General features: G+C 45.8%; 1 protein-coding gene across 12 annotated transcripts in view; it reads right to left on the bottom strand.

The window, feature by feature from the left end:
• nrxn2b (neurexin 2b) overlaps positions 1 to 24,208 on the bottom strand; it is a 580,834-nt gene that overhangs the window by 444,430 nt on the left and 112,196 nt on the right. For all 12 annotated transcript variants that reach the window (XM_077019139.1, XM_077019095.1, XM_077019103.1 and 9 more), the window contains exon 3: positions 12,356 to 12,373. In XM_077019139.1, coding sequence (XP_076875254.1) covers positions 12,356 to 12,373 — 18 coding nt within the window. The remainder of the gene's footprint in view (positions 1 to 12,355; positions 12,374 to 24,208) is intronic.

Genomic DNA, 24,208 nt, shown 5'->3' with positions numbered 1-24,208 from the left:
ACGCACTTGGCTGCCTTCAGGAAACAAAAACAGCACCAGATGATTTTCAGTGTCATTTTTGATACTTTTGAGTGTGTGCGGTTGTGTCTGGGCATTTCTGTGTGTGTCTGTGCATGTGTGTATTTTTGAGTGTGTCTGTGTCTGCTAAAAATGCTTATTTTCTTTGACCTCTGAGTGCATTATGTTCCTAATATGTCCTAATATGGGCATTATGTTCCTAATATGTCCTAATATGGCTATTTTGTTCCTAATATGTCCTAATATGGGCATTGTGTTCCTAATAGGTTGCAACAAATGTGGACTGTTTTTCTACACTACTGTTTATCCCCCCCCCCCCCCCCCCCCCCACTCCACCAACACAGACCCCTGTCCTGTGAAAAACCATACCTCTGTTCTTTTAAGCCACTCCCCTGTCCTGGTTAGCCACACCTCTGTCCTGGATAGCCACACCTCTCTCCTGGTTAGCCACACCTCTGTCCTGTTAAGCCACACCTTTTTCCCCTCTGTCAAACTGAACATGAAACAAAACGATCCTCCAGCCTCCTCAAGACTGACCACGCCCAGCAGAAGGAGCCCCGCCCTGGTCTCTCAGCACTGTCACACTGCCAGCTGAAGCTTTTAACGCATAACATTTCATTTCATTTGAATTCATGATTCATAATTTAGATGCAATTCCTTAGTGTGACCTCATCCTTCCTCTGCAGTAGCATCTCACATGCTGCTGGTCCTAGAAGGAAATTAGGCATTGAAGTATGTGTCTGGTCTCTGTGTGTGTGTGTGTGTGTGTGTGTGTGTGTGTGTGTGTGTGTGTGTGTGTGTGTGTGTGTGACCAAACTTCATTTGCAGTCATTATGTTATGGATATCCTTTCAAGCAAGATGCTCTGTATTACTAGCAACAAAAAGTCATATTCAATTATATAAAACTGATCTTGCAGCAACACACACACACACACACACACACACACACACACACACACACACACACACACACACACACACACACAAACACAGGTCTAATCTCAGCTTAAGAGGCAGAGAGGTCAGTTAAAGGTTAACCGACCAGAGGAACATGTTAAGGCGCTCCCCATCTCTAGATAGATAGATAGATAGATAGATAGATAGATAGATAGATATGTCCTCCAACATCCCCTCGGCATCGCAGAACCAGCAACACCACCCTTCATCAGGCCTCCTCCACCATGATGACACCACCCTCCATCAGGCGTCCTCCACCATGATGACACCACCCTCCATCAGACCTCCTCCACCATGATGACACCACCCTCCATCAGACCTCCTCCACCATGATGACACCACCCTCCATCAGGCCTCCTCCACCATGATGACACCACCCTCCATCAGACCTCCTCCACCATGATGACACCACCCTCCATCAGACCTCCTCCACCATGATGACACCACCCTCCATCAGACCTCCTCCGCCTGGACAAACAGCACACATGTTAGAATGCTGTTCAATATCCTAGTATAAAACATCCAGGTTTGTAGCTCATAAGTTCTGTTTGTAGTCATCTTAGCTGAGTGCTGCCCCCTGGTCCTGGAGGAAGGTTGTTTAGTTTTACTGTATGCAGCTAGAATGACAATAAAAAGCCTCCTGACCTCTTGACCTCAAGATGAAAGAAACAATAGTGGCTCATTATTGGTCCTTTGAAATGAGCAGTGACTTGACTGGGGGTCGCGCTGGGCGTCGGGAGGCTGGGGGTCGGGACGAGAATCCTTCTGATTTGGCCCCTGGACCAGACAGCAGACGACGGAGACGGTGAGAGGGTGGGTGACCCCAAGGACGCCTGGGGAGCAGCGATCTCCCCACGTCCAACTGCCAACGTCAGTAGCACCATCGCCTTGGCCATCCTGACAACTCATTTGAGCTCAAGATTTCAGTGTAAAGGTCAGCAGTGCCCTGCAGGGATGGGGCCGGACATTCTTCATTAGCAAGCTGAGCATCTCTCTGAGAGAAGAAGTGGCTCTTCCCTTCCTGCAGGGTGTTACGAGAATGTTTATTCACCTACCGCCTCATAGTGTCTGTGCTGACATGATGCGACTGAAGCAGCCATCGCAGTTAGTAACAACACTGCCCAAATACGAATGAGGTCACTGCAGGAATGGCAGATCACAATGGGAGAGACAGCACTAAAGCCGGGGCAGAGACAGCCTTACAGTCTGGGGCAAAAACAGCCTTGCTGTCTGGGACAAAGCCCTACAGTCTGGGCAAGAGATAAACCTACAGTCTGGGGAAGAGACAGCCCTACAGTCTGGGGAAGAGATAACCCTACAGTCTGGGCAAGAGATAACCCTACAGTCTGGGGACGAGACAGCCCTACAGTCTGGGCAAGAGATAAACCTACAGTCTGGGGAAGAGACAGCCCTACAGTCTGGGGAAGAGATAACCCTACAGTCTGGGCAAGAGATAACCCTACAGTCTGGGACAGAGATAACCCTACAGTCTGGGACAGAGACAGCCCTACAGTCTTTGGAAGAGACAGCACTACAGTCTGGGGCAGAGACAGCCCTACAGTCTGGGGCAGAGACAGCCCTACAGTCTGGGGCAAAAACAGCCTTGCTGTCTGGGACAAAGCCCTACAGTCTGGGCAAGAGATAAACCTACAGTCTGGGGAAGAGACAGCCCTACAGTCTGGGGAAGAGATAACCCTACAGTCTGGGCAAGAGATAACCCTACAGTCTGGGGACGAGACAGCCCTACAGTCTGGGCAAGAGATAAACCTACAGTCTGGGGAAGAGACAGCCCTACAGTCTGGGGAAGAGATAACCCTACAGTCTGGGCAAGAGATAACCCTACAGTCTGGGACAGAGATAACCCTACAGTCTGGGACAGAGACAGCCCTACAGTCTGTGGAAGAGACAGCACTACAGTCTGGGGCAGAGACAGCCCTACAGTCTGGAGAAGAGACAGCCCTACAGTCTGGGGAAGAGATAACCCTACACATCCATCCATGAACATACATTTAAAAATGAGCTCTGTCTGGCTTTACTTGTGAAGCTTCTCACAGCTTTCAACTGCCTAACGAAGACACATCTGACTGGTAAATATCTTCTGGACAGCAGGTCTGACAGTAGGACCTGTGAGGAGAGAGGTCTGAATTCATCAGCCCACCCACAGGGCTCCTCACCAGGGTCAGACATTACCTTCAGAACAACCTCACTCAGCTCGAGGACACCAGCTCAGAGTCTCTCTTTCTCTCCATCTCTCTATCCATCTCTCTCTATATATAGAGCTAAAAAAGATACATACTTTATACATGTAGCACATAAATGCGGCACAGAATGCAGTCAGGAGAGACAGAAAAGACTCAGCTTCTCACATCAGGACAAAATGCTTCCTATTCAGATGTGGTATTGCTGAATGTGTGTGTGTGTGTGTGTGTGTGTGTGTGTGTGTGTGTGTGTGTGTGTGTGTGTGTGTTTGTGTGTGTGTGTGTGTGTGTGTGTGTGTGTGTGTGTGTGTGTGTGTGTGTGTGTGTGTGTGTGTGTGTGTGTGTGTGTGCGCGTCTTTGGAATGATGAAGTTCTGTTACCTTTGATATCTAACAATGGAAAGACTAGCTCTGTGGGAGTGCAATACACACACACACACACACACACACACACACACACACACACACACACACACACACACACACACACACACACACACACACAAACACACACACACACACACACGCAGGGGAGGCTGACTAATATCAAATGCAACTTAACAGCGTGGATTTGAAACAAACATATCAACTCTCAGTGTGTTAGTGTGAGGAGTTTGTCAGATTTAAATGGCGTCTGGAGAGTTGCCTACAGAGCCACGGGAAGACAGAGTTCTTGGTGTCTATCACCACACCTTCCCCTCACAACACACAGGGTTCACAATCCCTCCTCACACTTCCCCAAAACAAACTCTCAGCTGAGCCACGGTTACCATGTCAACTGGAGCATGGCCTAAAGCTGTCTTAATAAAATAGGGAAAGTGAATTGGCGATCCGGGTCACGGCACCAAACCGCACCAAACCGCCACCCTCGACGCCCTCAGCCGGACTGCAGGGGAAGAGCGCAGACAGTTCCAGCTCAACCTTGGCAAAGCAATGTTGCTATCACACAATAGAGCCAGAGGAGGGAGACAGGAGGACGTCCCCCCTGAATGTTGGACATCTGAGACGGAGAGACATGGCATGTGTAATGGTCATGAAGTATTAGAGTTGGTCATTATGAGAGAGAGAGAGAGCAAGAGAGAGAGAGAGAAAGAGGGGGTTGAGGGAAACATAAATAGAAAGGAAAAGAGAAGAGAGAAATGAGTAAAAAGAGAGACAGAGAAAGCGAGTGAGAGAGACAGTGAGAGTGAGTGAGAGAGAGTAAGAGAGAGAAAGAATGTGAGAGTGAGAGAGTGAGAGAGAAACAGATTGAGAGTGAGAGAGAGTAAGAAGGTCCTTTCTACTCAGTCATGATCCTTCTAACTGACTGTTCCAGACACAGTGGCTTTAAACCTAAACCAAATCACCTTTAGTGTAAACTACTGTAAATGTAAATGTAATCTTACATGTAATGTCCATCCTCCATCTTGCATGTATCTATGCTTAAACATCTGAGTTTGTTAATAATAATTAATAAAAATATTCTAGGAGACATGACACCATACGATTGTAAAGCTGCTTTGTGACAACATGTGTTGTGAAAAGCGCTATATAAATAAATTAGGGGAGGGACGCGATTAAAAAAATTAATCGAATTAATTAGAAGCTTTGTAATTAATTAATCGAAATTAATCGCATTTTAATCGCATTTTAATCGCATTTCAGTATTTAACATGAGAAATATTAATTTAAGTTTGAATGATGAATGAATCAATGAACATAATCATAAACTTCAACATCTTGTTTATTTTTCCACCAGTCTACTACACAGACCAATAGATGAGTGCAGAAAACAGAGCAAACAGTTTTCAGAACACTGGAAATTCTGACCAAAAATGTTGTTTAATTTTGGAAGTTTTGCTCAGGATATTGGAAGAAAAAGAAGAACTGATGTAAATCAGAAGATGTTTTTTAATACCATTTTAGATGGTAGACTTTTTCTTTAATTTCCCAGGCCTCAGCCACAGGCATCTCCATAGTGCCTAGAAGTGGTCCTCTGCATGCTCAAAGCAAATGACTGGATCTTCATCATCTATAGATTCATCATCTATAATATGAGCTGTCACACCAAGATAATTCTTGTTGCTAACAGAGGTCCAGTGATCCCCAGTCAGAGCCACATTTGTGGCGCTCTTCACAATAACCTGTTTTACTTCCCTTTCCTCATCATACAGCTGCTGGATTTTCTTCCACATTGTCTTTCTGGACGGTAGTTCGTAACTTGCATCAGTTGACGCAATGTGCAGCGCTTCTTGTAAGCCTTTATCCTCGACCACAGAGAGCGAACAACACTGCAAATAATGTGACGCGTCATGTTTAAATGACTCCGCCGCTCGTGCGAGGTGTGCGGAGTCGCGCGCTACCGCCACTCGAGAAAGTTTAATCCAGTCTTAATTAAGTTTAATCAGTCTTAATGGTCCAAATAAGATAATTTAAAAACCAGGACATTTCCTCACTTTAAAAAAAACCAGAGACGTTTGGTCACCCTATCATACTAGGAATACATTTAGCAGCTAAGTTATCATTACTGACCTGCGTGTTAGCCCCAACATGTTTTGCGTTGAGGTGGTAACGAAGGGTTGAAGTGCTCCTGTGATAAGCGAACTCCTTCCTACATAAAGTGTAAATAACACTATTTGTGTTTGTACTTCCATCTGGAAGTTTCTTATATTTAAATGTCCCATCCACCAGCGTAGCCTCTTCAGTCATCTCCATCATGATCATCTTATTGTGCGTCCATAATCTGTATGTCTGGAACTCGTGCACTGAGAAACATTGCACGGTGCAAAAGTGTCTCATGCGTTAAAATGCGTTAATTTTTTTTAGTGCGTTAATTTTCCTGTAATTAATTAATCGAAATTAACGCGTTAAAGTCCCACCACTAAAATAAATTTGACTTTGACTTTGACTAAACAAAGTTAATTATTAATTCACTCGTTACAACTCAACTCGATGTTCCTAGACGCTGCCATGATCAGACCGTACAGTCCAAGACACTGAAGGATGAAGAGACCCTGAACACAGACCCAGCACAACCCGGTCAGCCTGCGCCAGAGAAAACAGACACGCCCGTAACTGTGGAGATCACCACAGTACCCACAACTGTGTCAGTAATGTTAACAAGACCAGTCATTGGTCTAGAGAGGAGAAAGAATGACGAGGTTTAGAGATTTCCCCCCTAATTGAACACCAATGAGATGCTTCAGAAGATGACGTGAATCATGTCTTTACACTCCAGTGACCTGCCAACACTTTCATTCCACACTCAGGTTAATACCGAATACACTAGTTAATACCAAAGACACTGGTTAATACTGGATACACTGGTTAATACCTAAGACACTGGTTAATACCGAATACACTAGTTAATACCAAAGACACTGGTTAATACTGGATACACTGGTTAATACCTAAGACACTAGTTAATACCAAAGACACTGGTTAATGCCAAAGACACTGGTTAATACCGAAGACAATGGTTAATACCAAAGACACTGGTTAATACCAAAGACACTGGTTAATACTGGATGCACTATAATGACCTATTGACTCGATACAGGTGTGTGAGTAATGACCTGGTGAGTTAATGCAGGTGTGTGAGTAATGACCTGGTGAGTTGATGCAGGTGTTTGAGTAATGACCTTGTGAGTTGATGCAGGTGTGTGAGTAATGACCTTGTGAGTTCAAGCAGGTGTGTGAGTAATGACCTTGTGAGTTCAAGCAGGTGTGTGAGTAATGACCTTGTGAGTTGATGCAGGTGTGTGAGTAATGACCTTGTGAGTTCAAGCAGGTGTGTGAGTAATGACCTTGTGAGTTCAAGCAGGTGTGTGAGTAATGACCTTGTGAGTTGATGCAGGTGTGTGAGTAATGACCTTGTGAGTTGATGCAGGTGTGTGAGTAATGACCTTGTGAGTTCATGCAGGTACATTAGAGCACAGAAAACCACAAATGTAACATGGCAGCACTGTGATAATAGACAACACTGGCCTTAGATTACACTGGCCTTAGATTACACTGGCCTTAGACAACACTGACCTTAGATTACACTGACCTTAGATTACACTGGCCTTAGACAACACTGGCCTTAGACAACACTGACCTTAGATTACACTGACCTTAGATTACACTGGCTTTAGACAACACTGACCTTAGATTACACTGACCTTAGATTACACTGGCCTTAGACAACACTGGCCTTAGACAACACTGACCTTAGACAACACTGGCCTTAGACAACACTGACCTTAGATTACACTGGCCTTAGACTGTACTGGCCTTAGATTATACTGGCCTGAGATTACACTGACCTTAGATTACACTGGCCTGAGATTACACTGGCCTTAGACTGTACTGCTCTTCGAATGCCCTGGCATTAGATTATGCTGGCTTTAGATTACATAAACCTTACACTGTACTTGCCTTAGACTGCACTGGCCATAAATTGTACTGGCCTTAGATTACACAGAGCTTAAGTTATGCTGGCCTTAGATTACACTGACCTTAGGCTGAGTGTACAAGCTCTGATGTCTTAGGGACTGCAGGGTGACCTCATTCTGTGCTGCTATTGTATTAGCAGATCAGCTGAAACAGGTCAGGGTCAAGGGTCAAACCCAGAAGGCTCTGGACTAGCTGGCCTTTGTGTCCATAATGTTTCAAACATCTGCCTTAAAAGCGCTTAAACGCGGCAGACATACATATATATATACACAAATATGTCTCTGCTGCCTTCCACCACTGTGTATGAAATGTGCTTATCTTTAGCTCTTCAGCTCTTAAGAAAATAAAGGCAATTCACATTCCCCACTGACGCAGACATTTAACCCTCACCTTACATCATTCATAGAGGGAGGACCGGGAGTAGAAAGTTACACGGAGTGACAGAAGCGGAAGACAGTATAAAGAATAAGAGAGAGAGGGAGGGAGGGAGAGAGGGTAAAATGGATCAGGCAGGTGCTTGTCTCCACAGTCACAGAAGAACATTGATTCCTGAGCAGAGGTGATGGGGAATCTGAAAGACAAAGACGGCAGCAGCCCACGGGGCCTGTAACGCCAGGTCAGTGCGCATGGAGAGGTCTTCACACGTACCTCTCCATTAAAGCAACATCTCCACTGTCTCACCATCTCAGAGTGCCGCCCTACCTCACCGACTTTCCTCTCTCTCTTACAAACAGAAGCGTGTACACGCACACACACACACACCTTCACTGATACGCAGATATGCAGAGAGTGACAGTGAGGAGACAGGTGGGGGAGTGTTGGAGTGTGTGTTTGCGTGTGTGTTTGCGTGTGTGTGTGAGAGAGGTATACACGGCGGCTGGATCAGGGCAGAGCTGCAGAGGGCTTTAGTCTACGGAGGAGGAGAACAGAGCACGCTGAGGCCCACCGTCACGCCTTCAGGGCCCCCCGCACACATGCCTGACAGGCAGACAGTGCTGGCAAGGAGTAACACAAAATAAAATAAGACTAGAGAGGTGACAGAGAGAGAGAGAGAGAGAGAGAGAGAGAGAGAGAGAGAGAGAAGGGAATGTACATGATTCACAATGAATCATGTGTGTGTGTGTGTGTGTGTGTGCGTGTGTGTGTGTGTGTGTGTGTCCACTGTTACTTGTATCCAACTGTGTGTGTTCAGGCGCATCAGTGTCAAAAGAGGCCATGTTACACAGGCTAACTCTCACACATCACACTCTCCTCTACACACACTCTCCTCTACACATACCCTGCTCTACACACACCCTGCTCTACACACACCTTGCTCTACACACACCATCACACTGGCTTCTACCCACAGCTGTACCCTGCTCTACACACACTCTCCTCTACACACACCCTGCTCTACACACACCTTGCTCTACACACACTCTCCTCTACACACACCCTGCTCTACACACACCCTGCTCTACACACACTCTCCTCTACACACACCCTGCTCTACACACACTCTCCTCTACACACACCGTCACACTGGCTTCTACCCACAGCTGTACCCCAGCGCCACCTGCAGTTAACAATCCTCCAATCTGCGCTTTTAAAGTCCTCCATTTAACTTCTAATCCACATCACATTTCAAACAAACCACATGGTCCCACTATCCCAGTTCATGCAAGGCCAGGGTTCCTCCCTCCAGGTGGTGGGTACATGCCCCTTTATAATGCAAGATGTTAACCACCCAGTAACGTTTACCAAAGTGTACACTGACACATTGTTCATTCTCAAACTCACAAGCACACCAGATAAACCATGATGCTGAAATACTACTGACATTCAAAACACTTCAGTGAATTTCAGTGAAGTGTGTTTCTATCTGAATGTAAACACTAACCCTCCTGAGTAAACAGGATTGATTTCAGATGTGGGTATTTTATCTGTAGTTTATTTGTAGTTATGTTAATGTAAATCTGACTGAACTGGCACTGCCAGACTCTTTATCATCTGTGTATAACACATTAAACATCTAACATTAAACATTAATGTTATGCCACAAAAATAATAGACTACTACATTAGCCTCTGTATGAACAGTGATTTGTATCATTGACCTACAATGTAAAGTAATTACAACACAGACACACAAACACGCACAAACACACACACGCACACACACACACACACACACACACACACACACACACACACACACACACACACACACAGAAGAGTACAGTCCTGGGAACAGGATCCTCACACACCCACAGGACCCTCACACTCCCACAGGACCCTCACACACTCACAGGACCCTCACACACTCACAGGACCCTCACACACCCACAAGACCCTCACACACCCATAGGACTCTCACACACCCACAGGACTCTCACACACCCACAGGACCCTCACACACCCACAGGACCCTCACACACCCACAGGACTCTCACGCTGACAGAATCCTGGTAAAGGACCTGAGTTTGAGGGCCACTCAGGGAGACTTATTTATTTTCTGATTATATGCTTATTTATTTATTATATATCATAATTTGAGGACAAAATTATGCTTTTAATTCAGATGTTCTATAGTAGGATGTGTGTGTTTGTTTATGAAGACCACCCAGGACACATTTAAGAGTCATCTGACCTCTTTTGGAAACACTACAAATAAAGTCCATAATCTAGTTTAGATAATCCCGTAATCTGCGACAAATACAGTTTCAATCAACACCATCATCCCCGGCACATCCCCGGCTTTTCTTAGGGGGCGGTAAGAGGTGGATTTGCCAGCATGTGATGAAGTGGAATTTGCAGTGTTCCAGGAGGGAAACAGATGTGTGTCCTGGGGCTCCCTTGGCTCCCTGATTGGCAGAGAAACTCGTGAACTCACACAACCCCCGATCGTTCTTTACACCGTGCTATTTCGAGGAAGACAGTTCCTCACTCATACGCCCTCGGAACAGCGGTTCTCTTGTTCGTAGACCCACAGAGGTCCGGTTTATCAGAGGGGAGACGGTGCGTCCGGTCGCCCCGCGCTCAGGGACGCAGGTCAGCGGTGAAACCGGGTCGCCGCACTCACGCTTCATCAATTTCCGGAACTTTCTCAGCGAGCTCGTGGAGGGCTGAGTGTCATACCACTGTTTATGCTGCTGGGGTTTGGAGGGAACTCGCGCTCATCCATCACACAAACCTCGCCGACGCACAACCACCGGCCCTAATTAGATTAAACCCCCCAAAATGGGTCAACAGAGAGCAAACTTGTTGCCAGGGACAACACCAAGGTTGTCCAGCAATTATGCATTCATCTTAAGTATGGCGGACGGGCATGAGAGTGAACTGCTTGCTAGGAACCTAATTAACTGATCGAACTTATACATCTGATGTCCCTGGATTGTGAGCAGGTCTGTGGAGGACACCACAGATGTCATGGTACTGTTGTCCAAAGCAACGGGGGGGTGAAGATTTTTGGCACAGACACCACTCACGACTCACATCACTGCGGCGATTTCTGGGTGGGGTTGCGCGCTTCGAGCGGGTCACGGCCACATTTCACAGCAGCCAGAGCTTCATCCACCCCCTCCCGAGCCTCGGGGGAGGGGTGGGGAGCAGACGTCTACCGTGCTGAACAACCCTGCTTCTAGACGGCTCTGACTCGGTGGGTTCTGGGAACCCTCCTCTTCACCGCTAACTCAGTGACTCTAATGAAAGGTTAATAAGGGATAGTAAAAAATAGCACACGGTCGGCTGCATTGTCAAGACATTTCCGAAACCTATTTAGTGAGATGTTACTGCTAGCAGTGCAGCTAACGCTACATTACATCTAAGCATGTAAAGCGCATAAAGGCCGAGAGAAAGGGCATGTAGCTCACAAGGGTACGTGATGACCACCGAGCTAATGACGCAGGTTTCAATCAAAACATGAGGTTTAGAAATAGAAACAAATGTTTGAGATGCTCAACCTTAAGACTGAAACTTGGCGTATAGCCTCTGGGAAGGTTTTCCACCCTGCCTGACGAGGAATCGCAGCATTGGCGGGTGAAAGGGCACGGCTAGCCTGGCGTGTTGGGGGAGGAGCTCGCAGATATGGGGTATGCAAGCTCGGCTGTTTGGTTTTTTATTTGTTAGCAGAAAATGGTCTATTATAATTTATGTGCTGCATCAGTAAACAGATGATGATCTCGGAGGATGCTGACGACAGCCTTGGGTCTCTTGGTGCCTGGGCGAGCGATAAACATGGCCCTGTGGCCGAGGAAAAAACACTGAACGCCGGAGGAAGCAGGGGTGCATGCTGGGTCCTGTCACAGAGCGGGACTTTAGCGTCAATAAAAGGAATGTGGGCCTAAGGATGGACTCCGAACAATCCACACCATGAATGATGAAGAGGAGGGTTTATAGGTGCCTCGACGAAGACGCTACGGTCCACAGCGCAGGAAGAGTCTGCGTTAACAGCCACTACGGCACACAACACTCTGATTCCACCATTAAAGCACCATGTACATTCTGCTCTGCTATTTCCTGTGCAAATCAAATTAAAAACCAACGAAGGAGAAAAGGAGGGGTTCGTTTGAGTGGGAGAAGAACAGGAGTTTGAGAAACAGGAGTTCGAGAAACAGATTTTTTTTGAAGCGAGAAATCAAAAGCCCCAGTGAGTCGTCCAAACCGCAGTCCAAGCTGACGTGTCCCTCGCACAGGGGAGCAGACACCCATCAGGGAGCCGTTAGCCACGTAGCATCCAGCATACGCATAAGCAGAAAGCCACAGAAAAGCTGGAAAGTGACTTACCTTCCACGGAGAATTGTTCTGCTCCAGCAGACATGGGGAGGGGGGAGAGACAGAGAGAGAAAGAGAGAGAGAAAGAAATTAATAACTGACGCAAATCAATCCATCATAATACATAAAATACAACCAAACCATGTCTCAGGTGCTGGTTTATTCACGGTTCATTTTTAAGGGGTTGAACAAAATCTTTCTTAGTGTCCATGACATAAATTGCTGGAATAGTGTACCAGTAAAGTGAGTTAAACACAGAAGACTGTGAGTAGCCCTGACATGACTCAAAACATTTAATTAATTTTACCTGTATATATAATATAATTTTACCTGTCCTGTACATGTCCTCATACAGAGCTAATTTTCCCTGTTTCATTTCTCCACATGGCTGCTCGCCTGCTTGAGGAATAATGAGATGAGGAGAGACAAGCGATCCATCCTGGGCCAGCCACCTCCTGCCTAACCGGATGCCTACACCATGATGGACATTATTACATCTTTTATATTCTGTCTACATTCTGTCTATATTGTTGTTGTTGTCATGGTGACCGGTGTCGGCCAGAGGAGGATGGGTTCCCCCCCTGAGTCTTGGTTCCTCTCAAGGTTTCTTCCTCATGCAAAAAACTAGGGAGTTTTTCCTTGCCACTGTCGCCTTTGGCTTGCTCACTGGGGGCTAGGACTCGGCACTTGTAAAGCTGCTTTGTGACAACAACTGTTGTAAAAAGCGCTATATAAATAAAATTTGATTTGATTTGATTTGATTTGATTTGAAAACAGTCACCCAGTAAGCCAGTCATCCAATCAACCAATCACCCAGTCACAAACTCACCCAGTCACCAACTCACCCAGTCACCCAATCACCAACTCACCCTGTCAACAACTCACGCAGTCACCCAGTCACCCAGTCACCAACTCACCCAGTCACCAACTCACCCAGTCACTCAGGCCTACAGGCACCAGCATGCAGGAGACCCCATTTGTATAAGTATGAGTTCTCTATGGTGTGATTTTTGTTTCAATAGTTCCACAAAAGCAAAAGTAAATCCAAGAGCAGAAAGTATATGTTATGAATGCAAAACAGAAAAATATATATCAAAAGTATATATTTTTTATATAATTGGTTATTTGAAACTTATTTTCGTTTGCATTTTGACAAGTTTTTGGTTCCATTGTTTTTGTTTTTTTGGATTTTCCCAGTAAGGTCTTTTGCTTCTGGAATCTCTCTTTGCTTCTGGTTCGTTTTTTGCTTCTGACTTTTGGAACACATTTCACGTGTGGGAGGGTCTTAGATGAAGGCGTTCCTCTGCAATCTCCATTGGTCACTGATTCCGGACTGACACAGAGCTCTGAGACCGCCTCTGGGACCAAGCCACGCCCACCCCACCAGCCTCCCAGCGTTTTCAAACATGGCGGAACGCGGTGGTTCTGTTTCACAGTAGCATGTAAACTAAGTTTTACCATAAAAGTTTATACAAAGGTTATAATTAATTGGTAAATGGTCTGTAGATATTGCAAATGTACACTGTATAATAACTACATTAAGCATGCTCACCAGCACGAGCTTTTAAAAATTTTAGTGAACTGGATGGAGAGAACATTGATGTGTGGAAGAAATATGAGTATTTGCAATATCTGGTATGGCGACGGACGGGGGGTGGGGGGCAGCTGGTGTACGAGAGGTGATGCCAAATATAGTAAAATCCATAATAGTAAAAAATACCAAAATTAAAGCAATACTGAAAAGTGGCCACCCTATATACAACCAGCTTTGTTCACTCACACTGTTTTTCAGTGTTCTGCAGGTACCACACACAAACACACCTCACATGCATCTTGTGCTGTCCATATTTTATTAAGAAGTGAACAATATTCATTGAACCATTGAACATAGAGATACTAAACACAATACATGTCAGACATGACATTCAGACACTGTCCGACTCAGAGATAAAAACAAAAAGATTTTAACTTGGAGGGGTGGGAGTAAGAAGAGTAGTCCATTGAAACGCAGAGTGCGGATTAGTTTCCTTCTCACTTTAGACCCGCGGGGACGCTAGCGAATGATCCAGGAGGAGCGAGTAACTAGTCGCTACTATTGTGAATGTAGCAAAACGGTGACAGAAGCTACAGCAGCGATTAAATTAAAAATAATTTAAAGGCTAGCTTTAAACACGCTCTTCCCTGTTGACTTCTCTCACGGTAATGTCGCGCTGAAAAATATTGACCTGTCTTGTCAATATATGGAGCCAGATCCGTAAACGCGAGCCGCTTTCGCCATTCCAGATGGCTCAGTCAAAACCATTACATCTTAATGAACCAATAAATAACATCAGGGGCAAAAATTAGAATAAAAATACCAGGGTTCATCATTTAGAACTACAAAAAAATCTTGTTTCTTATTTTACTATCTACCTATTTTTCATAAGAGTTTGTTTTACCGCAAAATATGAAAACTTCAAAACGGCGAATTTCGCCGCAAGGTGACAGATTTTCATGCCTGCATCCAGTTCACTAAAATTTTAAAAAGCTCGCGCTGGTGAAGTGTGCTAAATATTAACTGCCATGCTTAATGTAGTTATTATACAGTGTACATTTGCAATATCTACAGACCATTTACCAATTAATTATAACCTTTGTATAAACTTTTATGGTAAAACTTAGTTTACATGCTACTGTGAAACAGAACCACCGCGTTCCGCCATGTTTGAAAACGCTAGGGAGCTGGTGGGGTGGGCGTGGCTTGGTCCCAGAGGCGGTCTCAGAGCTCTGTGTCAGTCCGGAATCAGTGACCAATGGAGATTGCAGAGGAACGCCTTCATCTAAGACCCTCCCACACGTGAAATGTGTTCCAAAAGTCAGAAGCAAAAAACGAACCAGAAGCAAAGAGAGATTCCAGAAGCAAAAGACCTTACTGGGAAAATCCAAAAAAACAAAAACAATGGAACCAAAAACTTGTCAAAATGCAAACGAAAATAAGTTTCAAATAACCAATTATATAAAAAATATATACTTTTGATATATTTTTTTCTGTTTTGCATTCATAACATATACTTTCTGCTCTTGGATTTACTTTTGCTTTTGTGGAACTATTGAAACAAAAATCACTCCATAGTTCTCGCAACAATAACTAAAAACCTACAGGTGTGGACCCACAATGCCAGACTGATGAATGTCAGACTGATGAATGTCTGACACATGAATGTCAGACTGATGAATGTCAGACTCATGAATGTCAGACTCATGAACGTCAGACACATGAACGTCAGACACATGAATGTCAGACTCATGAATGTTTGACTCATGAATGTCAGACTCATGAACGTCAGACACATGAACGTCAGACACATGAACATCAGACTCATGAACGTCAGACTCATGAATGTCAGACACATGAACGTCAGACACATGAATGTCAGACTCATGAATGTCAGACTCATGAATGTCAGACACATGAATGTCAGACACATGAACGTCAGACTCATGAATGTCAGACTCATGAACGTCAGACTCATGAATGTCAGACTCATGAACGTCAGACACATGAATGTCAGACACATGAATGTCAGACTCATGAATGTCAGACTCATGGGTCTATGCTGCACAGGTTCCCCGCAGCTTTGAGGAAACACGCAAATGGTTTCGACAGTCATTTAAGTCTAAAGATTCTTCTTCTCCATCTCCACAATTTAACACCTAATGCGACTTACTGCTAACCTTAAGGGAGATAAAGAGAGAGGGAGATCGGAAAGAATGAGAGTGATTTCCATAATAGGACATAGCGTGCGGACACACACGCACACACACACACACAATTAATTTTTCAAACTCTGTATCTAAAATCAAAGGATGGAATAAAAGGGTAGGAACAGTGCACTTCTGTACAGTAATGAGAGATGAGAGGGAGTTACAAAGTCATTCAGGTTGGCAACCTAAAGAACATCAGAACACGAGACATCAACTCCAAGAAAAACAACCACCCTGGCATGTCTGGCCCCAATGTTCAGGCCTTCATGAAGCTTCATTAGAGCACAGCTCAAAGCTACCGCTAATTATAAACAACACAGTGCTCTCTCTCTCTCTCTCTCTCTCACTCTCTCTCTCTCTCTCTCGTTAAACTAGATGTTATTAATTCAGTTCCAGTGGATCTTGCTTGGTGAATAATTTCTTGGAGGCAAAATGGAAGTATCTTTAATATCATGAAGTGCAGACTTTTGAGAGGCTGTTGAGACAGCTGACACCTGATGTCCCTGTGGTGGACAAGTGCACGAGACCAGGTACTGGACTACAGGGGCTTAGTGCTCAACATCCACAGACTGTCCTGTCTCAGTGTGTCCTGTCTCACTATGTCCTGTTTCACTGTGTCCTGTTTAGATAATTAATGTGAAGTCAAAGCATGCAGTCCCTATAGAACTGTTTACTTGTGCTTGGTTAATAGCATTTAAATCCATCACATTTAAGAGTTTAGCATCTCAGCAGTCCTGAAGTCTGGGAAGAGCAGGTCACCAGCGCACGGGCTCACAGAACTCCAGACACCAGAACCGTTCATACTCAGACGTCCAGACACTGGATCAGTTCATCCTCAGACCTCCAGACACTGGATCAGTTCATCCTCAGACCTACAAACCCTGGAGCAGTTCAACCTCAGTGGAATCCAGTCAGCTATTCTAAGTGGACATGTACCTTTAGATGGTACATGTGTGTGCTGGAGTTAGTTTGATGTTTTCCATGAGTCTGGGTTTGTAGGGCACACACACACACACACACACACACACACACACACACACACACACACACACACACACACACACACACACACACACACACACACACACACACACACACACCTGGGAAATGAGCTTGGCTCTATATAACTGGAGAAAACCGCAGCTCAAATGAAGGTAGACAGTGATATTGTGGTGTTCTTCACAATATCACCAATTCCAGTCAGAATATTATATTAAACGAAACAAAGGGAAGGTGATTCGGTGTGTGATACAATACCAATTAATTTCCGTTACATTTCATTCATTGATTTTGCCTCCACGATAGCAGAATGTGTGAAAAGACTTCAGACTTAATACAATTTACAGCACCAGAACATTCAGCAACTGGTAGAGGAAGATAAATAACAGAGAGAGAGACAGACAGAGAGTGGAAGTGAGAGAGAGAGAGAGAGAGAGAGAGAGAGAGAGAGAGAGAGACAGAGCGGGAGTGAGACAGAGAGAGAGAGAGAGAGAGAGAGAGAGACAGAGCGGGAGTGAGACAGAGAGAGAGAAAGACACACTGGTCATTTTTATCAGTCTAACAGCCGTGAGTATAGTGAGCCTGACCACAGATGCCTACAGCTACGCATTACAGTGATAATGTGACATGTGTTCACATTTACTGATATTTATTCACATTTGTATGTTAGCTGTGTCCCTCTGTCGTGTTCCTGACCTTCTCAAACCCACACACACAATCTATCCACAATCTATCAGCTTGTAGTGAGAAACAGGGCAGTTTATATCTCTCCCTCTCTCTCTCTCTCACACACACACACACACACACACACACACACACACACACACACACACACACACACACACACACACACTCCTCATTTTGTCCAAGCTACACATGTGAGCTCCGGTGGAGACGGCACTCAGGACAATGTCCAGCCCTTGCTCCATGAGTCATTGTCATTGTAATTACAGGAGAACAAGGAGAAACCCTCCAATCAGACGTCTGAATGTCAGACTCCATTTTACTAGCTGAACCAATCACATCCAGAGAAGCGTTCTGAGGAAGAGAAGCGAGTTCTATAAGCACTTTCAGGAGTACTGGGTAATAGGAAGGAGACTGAACACAGAATACTGATAACAGCAGCCAGTAGTGTGCTGAGTCTCTCTCTCTCTCTCTCCCCCACTCCTCCCTCTCCCTATTTCCTCTCCCACATCCCCTCTTTCCCTCCCTCCCTCCCTCTCCCTTTGCTGTTTCTGAGATTAAAGCAGAGAAATAAGACTCCGATCAAGTGTCTGCCCAGCACTGCCACTCAGGACCAAGACTAACACAGGCATCAAAGTCGAGCACAGAGGACCGCGCCTCCACCACCGTGTCTGCTCTGGTCCTGCAGAAGAACAACTCTTACGTCTGTTAACACCACACTGAAAGTGCTGACTCACCCTCACTATGTCTATTAACACCACACTGAAAGTGCTGACTCACCCTCACTATGTCTATTAACACCACACTGAAAGTGCTGACTCACCCTCACTATGTCTGTTAACACCACACTGAAACTGCTGACTCACTCTTACTACTACTGTTAACACCACACTGAAATTGCTGACTCATCCTCACTACGTCTATTAACACCACACTGAAACTGCTGACTCACCATCACTATGTCTGTTAACACCACACTGAAACTGTCGACTCACCCTCACTATTACTATTAACACCACACTGAAAGTTCTGACTCATCCTCACTACTACTGTTAACGCCACACTGAAAGTGCTGACTCATCTTAGATAATCTATATCAGAGGTGCCCACACCTTTTCAGCTTGTGAGCTACTTAGAAGATGACCAAGTCAAAATGATCTACCTACTATAAAAATGCAAAACAAATGTATTTCTTCTATATTATCAAGTTATTTAATATTGTGTAATTATAGCGAGAAACACTCGCAGTCCGCAATATCCTTCCGAAGTTGCTGGGTCAAATCCTCGGCCGTGGTTTCAGAGCGCAGTGTGACTGTATTCCTCGATAGCTGGAGAGCTTTGATTGAAGATAATATTTCTGATTTGTTTTTAAAGTCTCGGAACAAAGAATCAGCGGCTTCAACAAATGCCTCTTTTATCATCTCTGTCTTGTGTTTAACAATTAATGACTGTTCGGACAACTGGGATTTTAGTTCTTTCACCTTTCTCCTTCTCAGTTCGCTTTTCGGAGGAAAGTCAATGTCATCGTTTCTATGAACAGTCAGAAAATGCCGCTACACGTTTTTCCTTCTTTGGAATAGCAGCGGCACACTGACAGATGAGGCAAACGCACTTAGAATATGACATAGTGAAATATAGTGAATTGTGCCGTATGAATACGACATAGTGAAACAAATCCTCCTCCCATTCTGTATGAAGTGATAGGTTTTAGGCTTCTTACTCGGACCAGCTACGGCACTCATTTTTATACCCTTTGTTGTATTTAGTTTAAATAAATTGGAGGCTAGCTACGCTGAAAGGTAACTGAATAAATTAGCGTGGTTTAACGCACATGCTTAGGTTGTCAGAAGTTCAGACGTCAGATTGGCTACCCTGTATGTCAATCAAAATACAACTGTCAGTGCAGATGGACGATAGACTCTCATTCGTCTCCTACTTTTTAATGTCATGCGATCTACCCACACTTCTTTCACGATCGACCAGTAGATCGCGATCGACGTACTGGGCACCCCTGATCTATATCATATTAAATGAAATTCTGGATATAAAAAAAAAACTTCACATTAATGTTATTTAATGAAAAACAACAGCAAAAAAATGCATTCTTGAACTTTATTATGAATATTATTATTATTGTTATAATTTTTATTGTTATTAATCAGAGGTCCCTTGCCACACGCTCAGTCCTCAACAGGAAAGGCGCTGTTCTGACGCACCGTGTGCAGCGTGCAGGACCAGAACGGGTCAGGGGAATACTCCTGGACACGCTCCCCACACGCTCAGCGTTTCATCCCCTCATGTGTTCTGACAGCAGCTGCCCAGCCAGCCTCTACCCAGTCTGTTCCCTTAGCAGAGCGACCCAACCGCTCCAGGCACGGTGGTCCGTCAGCACTACATTTCCCAGTGCGCAACGGGATCTATACCATAAATGAGAGGTGGTTTTGAACTGGAGCACACAGGGGCATTTATTTACCTCATAGGCATGTTTGTGCTGGTGCTGCTCTTGCAAATAATAACCGTGGAGCTCATAACAGAGTACAGCTATTGGCAACCGCATAGTAATGTGTGTAGATAAAAGAGTAAAAGTAGAAGTGCAGAAGGACAGAGGAGAGACGGAGGAGAGACGAAGGAGAGACGGAGGAGAGACGGAGGCCGACGGGGAAGCTATTTGGGCAATGTGGACTCAAATGAAGACGTTTTGCAAAGCCCAAGACAAAAAGTGGTGATCTTAATTAGATTTCATATTGCAAATGAACTCACTGAAGGGCAGAGATAGAGAGAGTGATGGAGAGAGAGAGGGAGGAAGAGTGAGAGAGAGAGAGAGAGAAACAGAGAGAGAGAGAGAGAGAGAGAGAAAGCCAGAGAGAGTTGATTTGTCTTTTGGATCCCCAAAGGGATGTAAAGTCAAATGAGAGACTTTTCAGTCTAAATCCAAGCAAGCAAAATAAAGGATTTACCATAGAGCAATAAAAGAAACTTCACACACACACACACACACACACACACACACACATGCGCACACACACACACACACACACACACACACACACACACACACACACACACACACACACACACACACACACACACACACACACACACATGCGCACACACACAGATGAAGGAGAGTGGTTGATCTGTGCTGTATAAGGGTGTGTGTGTGTGTTAAGGGTGGAGGAGGATTATGGGTGGAGGAGGGGTATGGGTCTAGGAGAGGTATGGGTGGAGAAAGAGTATGGGTGGAGGAGGGGTGTGGGTGAGGGAGGAGGGAGGGGTATCAGTCTAGGATGGGGTATGGGTGGAGGAGGGGTATGGGTTGAGGAGGGGTATTAGTCTAGGAGGGGTAAGGGTGGAGGAGGGGTGTGGCTGGAGGAGGCATATCAATCTAGGAGGGGTATGGGTGGAGGATGAGTATGGGTGGAGGAGGGGTATGGGCAGAGTCGGGGTGTGGGTGGCGCAGGGGTATGGGTGGTGGAGGGATTTCAGTCTAGGAGGGGTATGGGTGGAGTAGGGGTGTGGGTGGAGGATGGGTATGGGTGGAGGAGGGATTTCAGTCTAGGAGGGGTATGGGTGGAGTAGGGGTGTGGGTGGAGGAGGGGTATGAGTGGAGGAGGGATTTCAGTCTAGGAGGGGTATGGGTGGAGGAGGGGTATGGGTGGAGTAGGGGTATGGGTGGAGTAGGGGTGTGGGTGGAGTAGGGGTATGGGTGGAGGAGGGGTAAGGGTGGAGGAGGGGTATGGATGGAGTAGGGGTATGGGTGGAGTAGGGGTATGGGTGGAGGAGTGACATGCATGGAGGAGCAGGAGTAGAACACACTCTATAATGAGCAGATTCAGGTTTCCTCTCAGAACTGTTATCAGCCAGGCCCAGGGTTAGGGTTAGGGTTAGCATTTCTCCAGGATGCCAGTAGGGGGCACTAGGCCCAGCCTGCTTCCCCTGGCCAGGTGAGCTGCCCTACTGGCAGCCCCCTGTTCCAGCCTGTGGAGCCAGAGGTCTTATTCTGCACACCTAAACATGGACTGCTCAGAAAGATCCGTGTCTCCAAGCTCTCTCGTCTGACTCGTCCAACGTGGACGCACACAGCTGTGTCATGGTCGGACACGGCAGTGAAGGAACCAACGTCTGGTGTTTGGGAAGATCTGAGATGAGTTATGCAGATTAGCCAACAGAAAAGACATCTTAACATTTGGTTAATTACAGTACAGTTAATACGTTTTGCTTTTTTAACCACAGGAAATAGCACTAATGCACTCCACAATCTCCCGCTTCTGAAGAGCACAGAGAGAAATTTCACCAGGACATTTCTGCAAGCCCCCAGCGTATTCTGTCAGAAGTGATTAAATTAAAGTCCTGATTGGATTTCATGTGTATAAGGAAACAGCCTAATTCAGAGCTCACCCTTGTACGTCTTTATGAAATAACGCGGTTTGCAAAATGCCACTAGCTATCTTGCTGTGTGCTTTGTTTGTGATTGCAGACTGATCACATGAAATAACTACAGAAATAACGGACCTTCTGATTTAGAAAATCTGGGAACGACTGTCTTGTTTTACGTGATTTTATGAGCAAGGCGTTTTATTGAACACATATTTGGTTTAGATGGGAATCTGCACAGCTGACATCTGACTGTTCAGACTGGTGTTGGGCTGCACTGTTCAGACTGGTGCTGGGCTTCACTGGTCAGACTGGTGTCCGTTTAGTCTGTGGTCACTAACAACAGGCCGATATAATGGCCAATTCTCTGACTTCTGAGTGTCTGCTGTGACACTGCTGTGAATCACAGTCTAACGCAAGGAACAAGCACACATGACGTCCTCCACAGACAACAGAAACAACCAAAGCAACAAATACAACTGACGCCACAAACCGCTTCTTCGTGGCTTTATGAGATGCCATTTTGTGAGGGGAGGGAGGATCTTTGCCTAATAATGGCGTGTCACTCTGTAATTAGACTAAAAAAGGTCTCTTACTCTCTGACTGGGAGACTAATAGACCTCACGTAAGTCATTGTGGCTAAAATGCTATTTGCGGTGTTACGACGGTTGCCTTAGCAACGTGGACATTGTGGCATGGCTTCCTGTTGATTAAAGAGCCCAGAGTCGGTGTGTGAGCCCAAACAGCGCTCGGCAACACACTGATAATCCTGCACTTCACTCAGACTCTCACACACGTTCTGTTGTCTCTCTGTCTCACACAGGTCCTTTCTCTTTGTCTCAGACACGTTTTTGATTGTTATGTTTCTTTTTGAAGATGGGTGTGTGTACAGGTACTGTGGGTGTAGGTCGATGTGCGTGTGGATGTAGGTGTAGGTGTAAGTGTGGGTATGGCTGTAGGTGTGGTGCAGGTTGTGGGTGTGGGTGTAGGTTGTGTGGGTGTAGGTGGGTGTGGGTGTAGGTTGTGTGGGTGTAGGTGGGTGTGGGTGTAGGTTGTGTGGGTGTAGGTTGTGTGGGTGTAGATTGTGTGGGTGTAGGTTGTGTGCATGTAGGTTGTGTGCATGTAGGTTGTGTGGGTGTAGGTGGGTGTGGGTGTAGATTGTGTGGGTGTAGGTTGTGTGGGTGTAGGTGGGTGTGGGTGTAGATTGTGTGGGTGTAGGTTGTGTGCGTGTAGGTTGTGTGGGTGTAGGTGGGTGTGGGTGTAGATTGTGTGGGTGTAGGTTGTGTGGGTGTAGGTGGGTGTGGGTGTAGGTTGTGTGGGTGTAGGTTGGTGTGGGTGTAGATTGTGTGGGTGTAGGTTGTGTGGGTGTAGGTGGGTGTGGGTGTAGGTGGGTGTGGGTGTAGGTTGGTGTGGGTGTAGATTGTGTGGGTGTAGGTTGTGTGCGTGTAGGTTGTGTGGGTGTAGGTGGGTGTGGGTGTAGGTTGTGTGCGTGTAGGTTGTGTGGGTGTAGGTGGGTGTGGGTGTAGATTGTGTGGGTGTAGGTTGTGTGCGTGTAGGTTGTGTGGGTGTAGGTGGGTGTGGGTGTAGATTGTGTGGGTGTAGGTTGTGTGGGTGTAGGTTGGTGTGGGTGTGGGTGGATCTCACGATTCAGTTTCAGTCACTCGGCTGTCTGCTCAGCTCTGGTGAGCGCGGTGCAGAAGCGGTCCAACCCCGTGGTGGGAGATGTAACCCTGGGCTGCTGTTCTGCGCACTCCCGCGGTGATGCGCGTCTCTTCTGTCACTGACACATGCCTCCAGCACCACTTTCAGTTTAAACAGGAAACGAGAGAGAAAGCTGTAGGCTACATCCAAGACATGAGGGCTACCAGCTAGACGCAGGTTCCTCCGCCTGTCTGGGGCCCTTCTCTCCCCTCGGCACCGTTAGATCCATTTCCCACTTTCACTTTTAATTGTGACGTGCCACACTCTTCACACTCTTCACTCCCTTCACGCCCATCACGCCCATCATCTCATTTCAAAGGAACACGTGGGAAGTTCTGGCATGAAGCCAAACAGCTGTGTTAG

The sequence above is a fragment of the Brachyhypopomus gauderio genome, chromosome 1 (assembly GCF_052324685.1).
Source record: "Brachyhypopomus gauderio isolate BG-103 chromosome 1, BGAUD_0.2, whole genome shotgun sequence".
In the NCBI taxonomy this organism is placed as follows: Eukaryota; Metazoa; Chordata; class Actinopteri; order Gymnotiformes; family Hypopomidae; genus Brachyhypopomus; species Brachyhypopomus gauderio.
Note: the sequence above shows the minus strand (reverse complement) of the source record. Positions and strands in the feature narration are given on the sequence as shown.